This window comes from Bubalus bubalis, chromosome 16 (assembly GCF_019923935.1).
Source record: "Bubalus bubalis isolate 160015118507 breed Murrah chromosome 16, NDDB_SH_1, whole genome shotgun sequence".
Taxonomy (NCBI): Eukaryota; Metazoa; Chordata; class Mammalia; order Artiodactyla; family Bovidae; genus Bubalus; species Bubalus bubalis.
Window position 1 is genome coordinate 19863044 of NC_059172.1, and position 15430 is coordinate 19878473.

The 15430-nt window shown below is 45.2% G+C and overlaps 1 protein-coding gene across 3 annotated transcripts in view; it reads left to right on the top strand.

Moving 5' to 3' along the window:
* ELF5 (E74 like ETS transcription factor 5) overlaps positions 1–9399 on the top strand; it is a 47863-nt gene extending 38464 nt beyond the window's left edge. For all 3 annotated transcript variants that reach the window (XM_044929271.2, XM_006062381.4, XM_025266242.3), the window contains exons 5-7: positions 6151–6219; positions 7164–7359; positions 8007–9399. In XM_044929271.2, the coding sequence (XP_044785206.1) occupies positions 6151–6219; positions 7164–7359; positions 8007–8103 (362 nt within the window). In that variant the 3' untranslated portion in view covers positions 8104–9399. The remainder of the gene's footprint in view (positions 1–6150; positions 6220–7163; positions 7360–8006) is intronic.
* The last annotated feature ends 6031 nt before the right edge of the window (positions 9400–15430 follow it).

A 15430-nucleotide genomic window follows, 5' to 3' on the forward strand; every position in this document is an offset into this window, starting at 1 on the left:
TACCCGTTAGCAGTAAAAAATCATAATTACAAATTACCAACCGTTAGAGGCCTTGTGGTTGATAATGTCTAAAAATCAGAGCTCATTAAGCAGATCACATTTATAATTATAAGGCAATGGAGGATCTCAAATGGCCTTGTTGACTGAAAATTAACCCTCGTGGTTTTACTTCTGCAGATGGAGAAGGTTTGGAAAGGGAACTTTGGAGCTTTCATTTTTTAAAGCTGATGATGATTGCTCTTGGTTACTGAGACCCTCTCAAAGGTCCTGGCCTGGGGGCCTGACCAACCAGGACAAAGTGGCATCCATCTGGGGGCTTCAAGCAATGTTCCCATCCATCTTCAATAACTGTAAGATTAAATTCATAGCTATGGTGGCCGTTTGTGAAACCCTTACTACATGCCCAGCTTGCTGCCAGGCCAGATATTCTATGTACATTGTTATTTCAGTTCAGTTCGGTCTCAGTTGTGTCTGACTCTGCAACGCCATGGACTGCAGCATGCCAGGCTTCCCTGTCCATCACCAACTCCCAGAGCTTGCTCAAATTCATGTCCATCGAGTCGGTGATGCCATCCAATCATCTCATCCTCTCGTCCCCTTCTCCTCCCGCCTTCAATCTTTCCCAGTATCAGGGTCTTTTCCAGTGAGTCAGTTCTTCCCATCAGGTGGCCAAAGCGCTGGAGCTTCAGCTTCAGCGCCAGTCCTTCCAATGAATATTCAGGACTGACCTCCTTTAGGATTGACTGGTTTGATCTCCTTGCAGTCCAAGAGACTCTCAAGAGTCTTCTCCAACACCACAATCCTCATATATAACTTCACTATGTATTTTTATTTTTTAATTTTTATTGGAGTATAGTAGCTTTACAGTGCTATGTTAGTTTCTACTGTACCACAAAGTGAATCCTCTCTATATAATCCTCTATATAAAAAAATCCCCTCTTTTATTTTGGATTTCCTTCCCATTTAGGTCACCACAGAGCACTGAGTAGGGTTCCCTGAGCTATACAATACCTTCTCATTAGTTATTTATTTTATACTTAGTATCAATAGTGTATATATGTCAACCCAATCTCCCAATTCATCCCATCCCCCGCTTTCCTCCTTTGGTATCCATATGTTTGATCTCTACATCTGTGTCTCTATTTCTGTTTTGCAAATAAGATCATCTATACTAGTTTTCTAGATTCTACATGTATGTGTTAATATATATTTGTTTTCCTCTTTCTGACTTATTTCACTCTGTATGATGGTCTCTTGGTCCATCCACATCTCTACCAATGAGTAACTTCAGTAGATAGTAGCATTATCCCCATTTGCTACTATGGAAACTGGTGGTGCTAGAACTCACAAGTCACAAGTCATTGCAGAACTGAGCTTCCGACTCATCTCCTCAAGGTCTATGCTCTTATATGCTGCGCTCCACACCACTTGCCCACAGGTGCACACACATGCACGCACACGTGCCCCCAGACCCTTGTGCTCACTCTGCTGTCCACTCAGTTGAGACCTAGGACTCAGAATTCCTCTGAGTCTGGGCCCAGCGCCACAATGATTCAGAGAACAAGGGATTTTTGACTTACACCCAACAAGCTAGGAAACCGTCAGAAGGGGCCTAAGGGACGCACCCCAGCCCTTCTCCACTTGTTCTCTCCTCTCCCCGGCCCTGCCTCACCCCTGCCTCAGAAGAGCCAGTGAACCAAGCCTGCAGGCCCAGCCTCACTGCCGGGCACCTCCTGCGTTGGCCCGAGATGCAGCTCTGTGACTGGACTGCTGGCCTCCGGGGACGTGTGCGTGACAAGCTCAGTGTAGACACTGCCCCTCCAGTCTCTATCCCAGCTTCTGGGGGACAGTGAGCGTGATTTCAGTCAACGACGGGGAACATATCCTCTGGCCACACTTTACCAGTCTCCAGTTTCAAGGCAAACAAACTTCTCCAAATCCCGCAGACAACAGAGAGCCTGGGCCCTGTTCCCATTGGCCCGTGTCAGGCACAGCCCCGCCGCGGGGACACATTCAAGATGAAGGTCAGTGTGAGGCAGGGAGAGCAACCCTCAGACACTGCAGACCTCTGCAGAGAAGCTTGGGGTGGGGTGGGGTTCACCATGATGCTGCCACCCCTGCCGCCTTGGGGAGCTTTGGACGTGGGAACTTCCCTCAACGTGGCCACCAAGTGATGGCTTCAGCCCCTCTATCCCCACCCCCAGCCCCACCCCCCAGCCAAGCAGGGCCTCCAGCCTAGTTGACCCTTGACTACCGTCAGATCCACTGCTGAGAAGTAGGAATGGATAGAACAGGACTGTTTATCTCTGGCAAGACCCACAGGTGGAAACGCCCGCCATCCCACCCATCCCGCCTCTTGCTGATCAATCCTGTGTCCATCCCATCCAGCCACATAGCTTCTGTCCAAAGCACGTGGGAGAAATCTTAAGAATTAAAAAGGTGACTCTCTTCCACCTGTTCTTGCCATTTGGGCATTTCAGTGAAAGCTGTTGTCCAATCCCCAGTTAATAGTTCACCTTTGTTTATCTTGACCGCTCCATTTGTTTTCTCTCTTCCTGAAAGATTAAATTAAAACAAAGGCCAGGTCTGCTCTGCAGGCAACGCCGCAGAGCATGGCACCGGATCTGAGAGGAGGGCGAAACCCTTTCTCCATCTTGATCAACTGACCATCAACACTGCTCACCTCCGTTGACCTCTCTCCACCTGGCAGCATCCCCACTGTCAGCTGATCTCTCCTGAGCGTTGGTTGAGGTTTGGCCTGTGCGCTCAGGCCTGTTTTCCCACAGTGATACGATCCTGGGCTATAACGTAGGAAATAGCAGAGGGGAGGCCGAAGGGACCCTGAACACTGAAGTCACGCGTTCGCGTCATTGTTCGTTTCAGTGAACCATGCAAGCAGTTACTTGAGCTGAGGGCTCCAATGCCAGAAAATTAGACGTGATCTCAGCTCCGCCGTTAGGCAGGCTCCCCAAACGTCTCCAGGGCTCGCTCCTTCCTGCTCAGCTGTCTTCTTGTCCAAGAGCTTTCTTTGTTGGCTCCTGTTATGATCACAGTGTCGCTCAGCCCCTTCACCACTGCCTCGATCCTTGCACACTACTACTGCATCTTTCTCCACCGTGTTTATCACCAATATGGGTTTGTTCACTGGCTGTTCCCTCCCACTTGGGTCTAAGTCCTCTCAGAGGAGAGACTGGGACCTGTTTCGTGTGGTCCCTCAGGAGCCTGTGAGTGAGGGACCTCCAGTGAGACACCTCTGTCTTCTTATATGTAAAGTGGGGAGAGTAAGAAATATGCATCATAAGAGTGGGTGAGACTGGGTGACCACCTGGCCACAGCAGACGTTCAACACACTTCAATGACCATTCATTAAGTATCTGTTGAACAGATACTTGCCATGAGAGACACACTGAAGCAGTAGTGTGAACAGCCGCTTTGGAACAGAACTGCTTTAGGTCCAAGTCCTGGCTCCACCTTCCTTGGTGAAACCCTTAAACTCTCTGGGCTTCAGTTGCTCCTCAGTAAAGGGAAAAAGCAATAATACCTCAAGGGGTCTTGGCAAAAATGAAATGAGATGCTGTCTGTGAAGCCCTCACCAAGCACTTGGCATTTAGTAAGCACTTATCTGCTTGTAATACAGGCACCCAGGTTCAATCCCTGGGTCAGGAAGATCCCCTAGAGAAGGGAATGGCAACCCACTCCAGTATTCTTGCCTGGCAAACCTCGTGGACAGAGGAGCCTAGCGGGCTACAGTTCATGGGGCCACAAAGAGTCGGACACAACTGAGCGACTAACACTTTCCACTTTGAATGAATATCAGCTGTCAGTTCAGGTGACCAACAGCTGACGTGGACCTTTGCAGTACAGGGATAGTGGGTCCAGTGCTGGACACTGAGGAATGCACAGGTGTTGTGGGACAGAGAAGGGTGGGTTCCAAGAAGCCTTCCAGAAGAGTTTTGTGAGAACGGAGTCGGTTGGGTGGAAGTGAGAGGCAGGGAGCCTGTGCAAAGGCCCTGAGGCGGAAGAGAGTCGAGCCCTGTTGGGACCATCTGACCCAAGAGGAGGGAAGGAGTTGAGGAGCAGCAAGAGATAAACCTGGAGAACCAGGTGGTGGTCTGGGTGTGAAAGGCCTGGCTGACATGGCAGCCTCTGCCCAGGAGACCACAGGGCACCACTGCAGGCTGTCACCCCAGAGTGACAAGACCCACGGGTGCTGAGACCAGCCACCCTGGGCAGTGGTGCGGTGCACGGGGCACCATTCCCTCCCAGGACAGCATACTTTGTCATTCAGGAGTTGTAGCATCGCCTCCCTACAGCAGAGATGGTGAGAACAGTGCAGTACAGTACATGGCTGTGCCACAGCATTTATTGAGCACCTACTGTATGCCCCACACTGTGCTAGGTTCTGGGGATACACATGGGAACACAAATCCCTGCCCTCTAGTAGGGAGAGTCAGCCAGTGAACAAAATAAATACATAGTATGTTCCATGGCGACATATACGGCGGCAAAAAATAGAACTAGGACATGGAGTGTTGAGTAGGGTGAGTGTGTGCACTTCCGGCTCAGCAGTCAGAGAGGGCCTCCCTGAAACGGTGACTTTGAGCAAAGATGGAGGTGAGAGCCTAAGCCCCTGGACGCCCCAGGGAAGAGCACTCAGGGCCAAGGGAGCAAGTGCCCCAAGGCAGGAGGTGCCTGTGAGTTTCAGAAGGAGCTGGGAGGCCGCTGTGGCTGGAGTGGAGGGAGCAGGTGATGTAGGGATTGGGAGGGGTGGTCTGCTGCCACCTTTTAGATTTGAATCATATACACTTTGTGGGTTTTTAAAAATTTTTTATTTTATTTTTGTGGCTCAAACAATTTATTATTTACACACAAACAGGCAGTTTGGGCAGAGCTCCGCATGGGAGGCTTGCACACCATGCAAGGCGTCCAAGTCCTGCGTTTGAGGAGGGGGAGGGGAGGCCCCGGAGAAGGGAGGTGGGGGTGGGAGGGGGAAGGGAGGTGAGAGGGGAGGGGCGGAGGATTCTCTTCCAAGACTCCACTTGCAGGGCTGGCCACTGAACCCAGCTGTGACCTGGTCTGCGACGTCTTCCTGCCAGCCTTGGGAGCCTCAGGGCGTGAATTCTGGGCTCCGTTCACGGCCCATATTGGAGGTGTGGGGACCGCAGACTCTACCTGTTGACAGGAGAAGGAGCACCCCCTGCTAGAAGCCTCTGTGGACATTTAGCTGTGGCTTCTAAATGGAAGGCCAGATTTTTTTATTTTATATTGGAGTATAGTTGATAAACAATGTTGTGTTCAGCAAAGTGACTCAGTTATACCTATGCATGTATCTCTTCTTTTTCAAATTCTTTTCCCATTTAGGCTGTTACATAATTATGAAACTATACCCCTGTCTCAGACTGCTACAGCCTGAGTTCTAATCTAACCCTGCATTGATTTCATGTTTTGCTTTCTGCTCTTCATAAGCTGTAGTCCCTTTGCTTTTCCCTGTGTGCTTTCTGGTCTGTTCTCCACACTAGCCGGAGGGATCTTCTTAAAGTGTGGATCTTGTCAAAGTCTTCCGTCTTCACTTGTTGAATAAAATCCCTCGCCATTCTCAGGTGCCCACGTGACTTGTCAGCAGATAGCTGCCCCCGAGGCAACACCTCCCGCCCTCCCTAGCACCCTGCGGTCCCCTGGGCTTTGCACTGCTGCTCCTTCCCTCTGAAACCCTCTCCCACCTCCTGAAATTAGCATGAATGTGTCCCTCTAGGAGACCCGCCCTGCCCACCCCATCTAGATGCAGCAGGTGCTTTCGCCTGCCTCCATTCTCTATCTAATGCCTCCTTCCTTCGTAACACTTACAACAGAGCCGATTTGTGTTTCACTTGTATTTTCCTTGCCCTGTAGTCCTCAGCCTCTACCTGAGCGAGGACCAAGTCTGCCTTGTTCCCTGTCTGTTTCCAGTTCAGAGCCTGGAATCTGACACACAGTTGGGCCCCAGTGTTGAATACAAATTCTCCTGAAACCTACTAATTATCCCCAGAACAGCCGGCACCAGTTGTCTCCTGCCACGAAGGTGTCCAATTAATAGCTGCTCATTTGGTGTGACTTGAGGTCCGAATGTGGCCTCTAGATTTCTTCCTGCAGCTGTAAATCACTCTGTTGCAGATGCTGATTCCAGTTGCTTGAAAACAAGTGGCATCAAAAGTCAAGACTGTCACGGTCATAGTCGAACAAGTAAGTGTGCTGATGTCATTTGTCGTTGCTAATTCCTTGAAACCATTCATGAGACAACATCATCTGCTTCAATAAGCTTTGAGACCCAGCGTTTGAGCAGGACTAGTTATTTCCCAAACAACACAGCAGAGAAACTGATGATTACTTTTGTAAGTGTTATCAAATTTTTCTTTTCCCTTGGAAATGGTAACAGGAGAATTAAAGTAAGGAAATGTTTTAGCCAGATTGAATTTCTAAACAAGGGTTTTTTTCTCCTGGTCTACTGTGGATTCTTCTCTCAAAGGTACTCCAGGATAATAGCAATTCTGTTAGCTTTCCCAGCACTGAGACAGATCTACAGGGTCAATCCTGCTGGGCTTGGGTCTAACCATTTAACACGTATTAAATCATGATCCTCTAACCTGTGCTATGAGAGAGGTACTCTTACTAACCCATTTGAGAGAGACAATGACTAGAGAGATTTGGTTACAGAGCAAGAAGAGGTAAATTCAGGACCCAAACCCAGGCTCCAGAGTCAGTTTTAACGACGATACAATGGAACAACAGAAATACCAGTTTCTCATGAAAAACACACCTGTAGGATTAGTCCAGCCAGATGGTTGTAGCTATGGGGCCTCAGAAGAACCATACTGCTTGTCAGAAAGAAGAATCAATGCATCATTCGACTGTCGCGTCGTTAATTCCATAAGAACTGGTCGGGAGTTCCATAGAGCGGGGAAGCTTCATGAACCAGTGTCGCTGGTTGCCATAAATTTGGTGTCTCTGTGGGTGTTTTGTAACTCTTTTAGCAGAAGAGAACATTTCACAGCTCTGTAAGGCTCCAAGTAGAGTGTTCGGTCATAACTTTGGGACATAACTCCACGAAGGAGCAATTCTCATGGTTTCATAAGAAGTTGTATGACTCGAAAATTTTTAATTTTTCACTTTTCTTTGCTTCCCTAAAGGCCTCCAGAGTTCTCATCTATGGGAATTTGTGCGAGATCTGCTTCTATCTCCTGAGGAAAACTGCGGCATTCTGGAATGGGAAGATAGGGAACAAGGTATTTTTCGGGTGGTTAAATCAGAAGCCCTGGCGAAGATGTGGGGACAAAGGAAGAAAAATGACAGAATGACGTACGAAAAGCTGAGCAGAGCGCTGAGGTAGGTGAACAGCACGAAATGCCGTGAGTCTGCCTGCACAGTTATATTAAATGGTCAGCCATAGAAAGTTGGGCTTCCCAGGTGGCACTAGTGTTAAAGAGCCCGCTTGCCAATGTAGGTGACGCAAGAGATGCAGGTTCCATCCTGGGGTCGGGAAGATCCCCTGGAGGAGGGCACGGCAACCCGTCCCAGTATTCTTGCCTGGAGAATCCCATGGACAGAGGAGGCCACAGCCCAGCGGGTTGCAGAAGAGTCAGACACAACTGAAGCAACAGCACACACATAGAAAATCACAGGGCTCTTTTTACCTGATAACCAAAAGGTCATGAGACCACACTTTGGGACTTAGTTTCAGGTGAGATTAGGGTTTGTAAACTGACACGCCATCCTTGCCCTTCTTGGCAGCGTTCCCAGGGGATCACTCTGAGGCCGTCTCACACACACACACATTCTGAACTGCATGCGGTGAGGTTCAGTCTTCAAGATGTCTGGGAAAGGTTTAAGTGTAAGTTGATAAGAGGGTGTGAAAATACCAGGGCAACCACAGGCTGGCCCCGTCAGCTGAGAGGAACGAGGGGAGAGCTCGTGTTCTGTCGCTTTCCCGGGGTGTGAACCCTCCCCATGGTTCTCTTCTGCTGTCTTTGCAGGTACTACTATAAAACCGGAATTTTGGAACGGGTTGACCGAAGATTAGTGTACAAATTTGGAAAAAATGCACATGGGTGGCAGGAAGACAAGCTATGATCTGCTCCATCATCCAGCTCATGTAATGGATTTCTGTCTTTTCAAACAATAGATTGCAATAGACATTGGAAAGTCCTTTAAAAAAAAAAAAAAAAAAACACCTGCCAACGTGCTGATAAAATTTCTCCACATCTCAGCTTACGTTTGGATTCAGAGTTGTTGTTGTCTGTTTGGGGGTAATGGCCGCAACCCTTAAGCTATTTTTTTTTAACCCAAGGGGAGGAGGGAATGACCTTTTGAGGTACCCTGATCGAAATCACTTCCCTAGTGAAGAGTTGCAGAAGCACAATGCCCAGTGTCATCGCTGCTGCTCAGAGAAAAAGGATCCAATTCTGCTATTTAGAGGCTCATCTGGTGGTCCCACTCCAAAGGCTCCAAAGTTTTCACACTGGTAACTGTGGCAGCTCACAAAGCAAAAAAAAAAGAAAAAAGTGATTAGTTTGTAGTTCACATAGTAGGAGGGGGTCAGATGTGATAAGATAAACAGACAGATTTTAAATCGTTAAAGTCAAATTCCATAGTAAAGTTTCTTAACTGGTAAAGGAGCTAAGCCATCAAGCTGATACATAATTGGATTTAGCATAGTAAACTTTCTTAACCAGAATATCTTTTTAGCCGCTCAGCAAAACCCCCATGGCCATCTATCTGGGCTAACACACTTAAAATTAGGCACATTCTTAATTCTTGCTGAATTTGTTGCCCCTCTTCTCCAGGGTAGGGAGCATCAGATGTGCAAAGGGTTAATCCACAGACGTTTGCATCAGTTTCCAAACCACTACTGTTTCTATGGCTCAAGCTGTCAACGCAATAAAATCATAATTCACTGATTCTGTCTGTGAGCAAGACATTAAACCTTTACAGAGCCAGGAATTTCCTGACGGCTCTGTAATAGGCAATTAAACTATGAGTCTCTCCCTTTGTTTTCCTACCTGATGGGTACGCAAGCTCTAAAACGCATATTTCCTTGACAAAAATAGTGACGATGGATTTACACCAGTGAATGTTCACGGGTTAAAGTCTGCACTGACGTTTTCTCATCAGTCACTGGTAGGTGAACCATTAGTGACTCCAGCTAGGTGGACTGCCCTCAGGACCCCTTCCCCAGAGCAGGAAGCTTCATGTGATGAGGCACTGAACCGCAAGATAGACTGAGGGCCTCCATCTTAGAGTTTCACGTCAAAAGTCACTTGTTTTTAAAAAATGTGAATGACTGTAAAATAATCTATTTTTTGGATTCATGTGTTTCCCAGGTGGATACAGTTTATAAACAATGTGAATAAAATATTTAACATGTTACACTGTCTCTGGATTGTTCAGTTTAGCAAGGCTGACTCAGGAAACATTGCTCAGACGCTAAGTTGTGTTCAGCTCTTTGTGACCCCATGAACTGCAGCACGCCCTGCTTCCCTGTCCTTCACTGTCTCCCGGAATTTGCTCAAACTCATGTCCATTGAGTTGGTGATACCATCCAACCATTTCATCCTCTGTCACCCCCTTCTCCTCTTGCCCTCAATCCTTCCCAGCATCATGCCCTCAATCCTTCCCAGCATCAGGGTCGAAACTATTCACATCAGTTGGCCAAAGTATTGAAGTTTCAGCTTCAGCATCAGTCCATCCAATGAATATCCAGGGTTGATTTCCTTTAGGATTGACTGGTTTGATCTCCTTGCTGTCCAAGGGGCTCTCAAGAGTCTTTTCCGGCACCACAGTCTGAAAGCATCAATTCTTGGGTGCTCAGCCTTCTTTATGGTTCAACGGTTCAACTCTCACATCCATACATGTCTGCTGGAAAAACCAGAACTTTGACTACATGGACCTTGGATGACCCTTCTATTAATATTTCCTACCATTTAGGAGATGGAGATTCCTAGAGAGCCCCAAAGATGTACGAGATATAGGGGAGTGATCTACCCCACCACCTTTCCTTCTGAAGACAGAGTTCTCACAAGATGGAGTGCATGGACCAGTGGGGCCTACAGGTATGTTTTTGTTTGGTTTGCGTACAAACACACATTTTTGTTGCTTGTGTTTGAGGTGGTGTTTTGTTTCTTCCTGTGAATTAGTTGCCTTATTTGAAAATCAGGAGATGTATAGGCAAATCCAGATCACCACTTTGTTTTTAAAAGTCAGATCTGGCATCACTAGTCTCTCAGTGCTGTGGCAGGAATTTCCTGGACTGGGTGGAAGAGCATTTGGTCACTTCGTGCTGCCTCATACCTTGAGCTTTGTTTGTACCCTGTTGTGTTTAGTTTGAGGTGGTTGTTTTTTTAATTTTTTAATACAATTTTTAAAGGTTACATTCCATTTACAGTTATTACAAAATACTGACTATATTCCCCATGTTGTATGATACATCTGTGTACCCTACTTTACACTCAGTAGCTTGTGCTTCCCATTCCTCCACCTCTATTTTGCCCCCTCCCCGACTAGCACCCACTAGTCTGTTCTCTTGCTCTGTAAGTCTGCTGCTTATTATATTCACTAGTTGGTTGCATTATTTAGATTCCACAAGTAAGTGATATCATACAGTATTTGTCATTCTCTGACTTATTTCACTAAGCATAATGACCTCCAGGGCCATCCATGTTGCTGCTAATGGTAAAATTTCATTCTTTTTGTGGCTGAGTAATATTCCATTTTATATATATGCACCACATCTTTATCCAATCTTCTTTCCATGGATGCTTAGGTTGCTTCCATATGTTGGCAAACAATGCTGCTTTGAACACTGAGGCGCATGTGTCTTTTCGAGCCAGGGTTTTTGCTTTTTCAGATATATATGTAGCAGTGGAATTGCTGGGTCACATGGTGGTTTTCTTATTTTTTGTTTTGTTTTTTTGTTTTTTTGAGAAGCCTCCATACTATTTCCCATGATGGCTGCACCAATTCACTTTTTTTTTTTTTTTTTTTCATATAACCAGAATGGTTTTACATTTTGAAATTGGGACCCCTGTCCAAGCCAGGTGAAGAGGGAAGTACCATGTTGATGCACTGGATCAAATCTCAGTCCAGTTGAAAGAAGAGACTCTCCAGGAAATTGGCAATTATCTAACAGGAGGGGAGCTGGGAGCTTTCAGGCTACCAGCTTGGCAGTGAAAAAGCAGAACCAAGCAGCTCTGGGGAATGGCGGGACTGAGGTGGGGGCCGGGCAGGCAGCGGTGGACTGTACACTCACCACCTAAGAGATGCTGTCCCTCACCAGAGGTGGGCATCAGGCAATTCAAAGAACAAAAAAGTGAATCCCTCTGCTACTCAAAAAGTTTTCCTTCTGTAAAACCATTAAACTAGCTCTGTCTCTGTATGAGTTTCCAAGGCCACCCGAAAGAAGTGACTTAAAACTACAGAAATTCATTCTCTAACAATTCTGGGGGATGAGTCCAAAATTAAGGCATCAGCAGGGCCACGCAACCTCCATAAGCTCTAAGGAAGACCCCTTCCTTGCCCCTTCCAGCTTCTAGAGTCTCGAGTGGTTCCTTCACTTGTGACTGTAAAAACTCAATCTCTGCCTCCATCTACATAGGAATTGCCCATTCTCCTCTCCTTCAGTCTCCTAAAAGCTGACCTTGGAGTTTAGGACCCAGTCCAGGATGACCTCACCTGGCCATGCCATGCATGTGCGCTCAGTCGTGTCTGACTCTTTGTGACCCCATGGAGAGTAGCCCCCCAGGCTCCTCTGTCCATGGGATTCTCCAGGCAAGAATATTGGAGTGCATTGCCATTTTCTTCTCCAAGGGACCTTCCTGACCCAGGAATCAAACCCACATAAGAGGAGTCTCTTATGTCTCCTGCATTGGTAGGCAGGTTCTTTACGCTGTGCCACCTGGGAAGCCAGATCTCATCTGGAGATATTTGCAAAAACTTTTTCTCCAAATAAAGTCACCTTCACAGGTTCCAGAGGTTAGGATATGGATATATTATTTTAGACCATCATTCAATCCACTATACTCCTCAAAATTTGAGTTTTACTTAAACATAGATTTTCATAATGTAATTCATTCCAGATCAGAAAACACAAGGATTATTTAAAATACCACGTTTAAACAAACAATAAAAAAGCAAAACAACAAAAATTAAAATGACAATGCAAAAATCACTTATCAAACAGCCAAATGATAGAATAGGTATTTCCTTTGTTAAAAAAAAAAAAAAAAAGAAAGAAAAAGACCACAGTAGAGCTTTCTACATGTGAGTGATTAAAATTCTCAAAAACTCAAAAGTATACAGAACATTTTCAATTCACATCTATTAACCTTTCACATCTTTAAAAGCTCTGATGAGAGTTTTAAAGCCTTCAGTGTGCCCTGTAGGATCATTTAAAATAGAATCTGGCCCTTTGCCTTTATCATGAAATAAGAGGCAAAGAAATGGCCAAGAAGCTTGCCCACTGTTTTTCTTTCAGAAAAGCAAGTGCTAAGAAATTTTGAAAACTTATTTCTGTAGCAGGGATTACAAGAATTAGAGTCATGCCCTTTCACCTGGGGAAGGGAAAAAATTAATGTGCTTTAAACTAAAATTCTGACATTGAATTTGAAAGCAACAAGATGATTCTTCAATGTTTCCCTAAGTCCAGACCGACCCTCCTTTTAGAACAGTAAATAACAAATTTTAAAATACCAGTAGATTTTTAGAGAGTGGTGTGCCAGAAGGTAAGTGAAAATGTCTTTTAAGAAGGTAAGAATGTGAGAAACGAAAAGACATGTCCACACAAAAACACACATACAAATGTTCATAGCAGCATTATTCATAGTAGCCAAAAAAGTGTAAACCACCCAAATGTCTGTCAACTCATGAATGGATCACTAAAAAATAGCTTATCCATACAACAGGATATTATTTAGCAACAGAAGGCAATGAAGTACAGATACCTGATAAAACATGTAAGAATCTTGATAACATTATACTAAGTCAAAGAAGCCAGTCACTGAAGATCACATGTTGTTATGATTCCATTTAGATAAAATGTGCAATGTAGGCAAATCTATAGACAGATCCCTAATGGCCAAGGGTTACTGGGCAGGATTAAGTTGGGCGGGGGCGGGGGGGCTGGTGCATGACTGCTAATGAATACAGAGATTTTTAGGGGGTGACAGAGATGCTCTGAAATTTACTGTGGTGTTGACTGTACAACTCCGTGCATATGCTAAAAACCATTGAATCATACACTTTAAATGGATGGATTTTATGGTATGTGAAGTCTATCATCAAAAAACAGCTAGTTTCTTTTTTTAAAGAAAGTGTCAATGATCAACTGTGTCAAACACTGCCGAGAGGCCACGTAAGGTAAGGATGAGAATGGACTTTGAGCTTTGGGCTTGTGTGTGTACGTGTTTGTGTGGCAAAAACATACATAAGATTTACCTTTTTTTAACTGCTTTTAAGTATACAGTTCAGTGGCAAATATATTCACACTATTATGTTACCATCACCACCACCCACCTCCAGAATTTTTTCATCTTCCAAATGAAACTCTATACCTATTAAATAAGAATTCCCCACTTCCCCCTCCCCCAGCCCTTGGCAACCACCATTCTACTTTCTGTCTTTGTGTATTTCACTGTTTAGGTACCTCATATAACTGGAATCATACCATACTTGTCCATCTGTATCAGACTTACTTCACTTAATTAGCATGTCTTCAAGATTCAGTCATGTTGCAGCATGTGTCAGAATTTCCTTCCTTCCTAAGGCTGAATAATATTCCATTATCTGGATATACATCTTGTTTATCCATTCACCTATTAATGAACCCTGAAGTTGTTTCACCTTTTGACCCTGATGAATAATGCTTCACATGGTACACATATCTCTTCAAGTCCCTGCTTCCACCCCTTTTGGGGATATACCCAGAAGTGGGACTCTTTGATGGGACCACTGGATTTTAGTGGCATGGAAGTCACTGGTGACCTTAACAAGGGCAGTCTGCTTGTAGGTTCAAAGAAAGGACAGAGAGAGTGAAGATAGCAAGTAAAGGCAGTTCTTAAAAGACATTTTTTCAATAAAAGGGAGCAGAATAAAGGGAACAATGACAATAAATATCATTAACACTGCTGTATGTTATATATGAAAGCTGTTGAGAGTAAATCCTAAGAGCTCTCCTCATGAGAAAAAAAATTTTTTTTCTATTTCTTTAGTGTTGTATCTATATGAGATGACGAATGTTAAGTAAAATTATTAGGTTGGTGCAAACGTAACTGTGGTTTCGGACTGTGATTTTTAAATCATTATAATCAGCCTCAAACACATCTTTATTAATCAAAATAGGAACCACTACAATCAACACATTTTTGCCAATAAGAAATGTTTGCTTCTTCCTGTAATGTAAAAATCCATGCTACAGGATTCAACAAACTCTTGGAAAACATTTTCTGCATCCTGCTGGCTACGGAAACATTTTCCCTGCAAAAAGTTGTCCCTGCAAAATGGAGATTTCAGTGCATCTCATCGATTTGCTGAGCATACTCAGATGCAATGGTTTTGCTGGGATTCAGATAGCTGTAGCGGATCAGTCCAGCAGCAGACCACCAGTGACCTTTTTTTTGGTACAAGTTTGGCTTTGGGATGTGGCTTCCCTGGTGGCTCAGAGGTTAAAGCGTCTGCCTGCAATGTGGGAGACCTGGGTTCAATCCCTGGGTCGGGAAGATCCCCTGGAGAAGGAAATGGCAACCCACTCCAGTATTCTTGCCTGGAGAATCCCATGGAGGGAGGAGCCTGGTGGGCTACACTCCACGGGGTCGCAAAGAGTCGGACACGACTGAGGGACTTAACTTGCACTTTTCACTTGGCTTTGGGAAGTGGTTTAGAGCTGCTTCCTGGTCCAACCACTGAGCTGGTTGTTTGTCACTGGCTGTCATATAAATTCCACTTTTCGCCACGTCACAGTCCGATCCAGAAATGGTCTGTTGTTGCGAAGAATAAGAGAAGATGACACTTCAAAATGACGATTTTTTTTTTCAGTCACTTCATGAGGCACCCTCTTATTAATTAGGCATTTTTACCTTTCTAATTTGCTTCAATGCTGAACGACCACAGCATGGCTGATGTTGAGTTCTTCAGCAACTTCTCGGGTAGTTGTAAGAGGATCAGCTTCGATGATCCCTCCAGTTGGTCGCTGTCAACTTCTGATGGCTGGCCGCTACGATCATCTTCAAAGCTCTCATCTCCTTTGCAAAACTTTGCAAAACCACTACTGCACTGTACGTTCGCTAGCAGTTCCTGGGTCAAGCGCATTACTCATCTTACAAGCGGTCTCTGCTGCTTTACAACCCATTTTGAACTCAAATGAGAAAATAGCTCAAATTTGCTTTTTGCCTAACATTATTTCCATAGT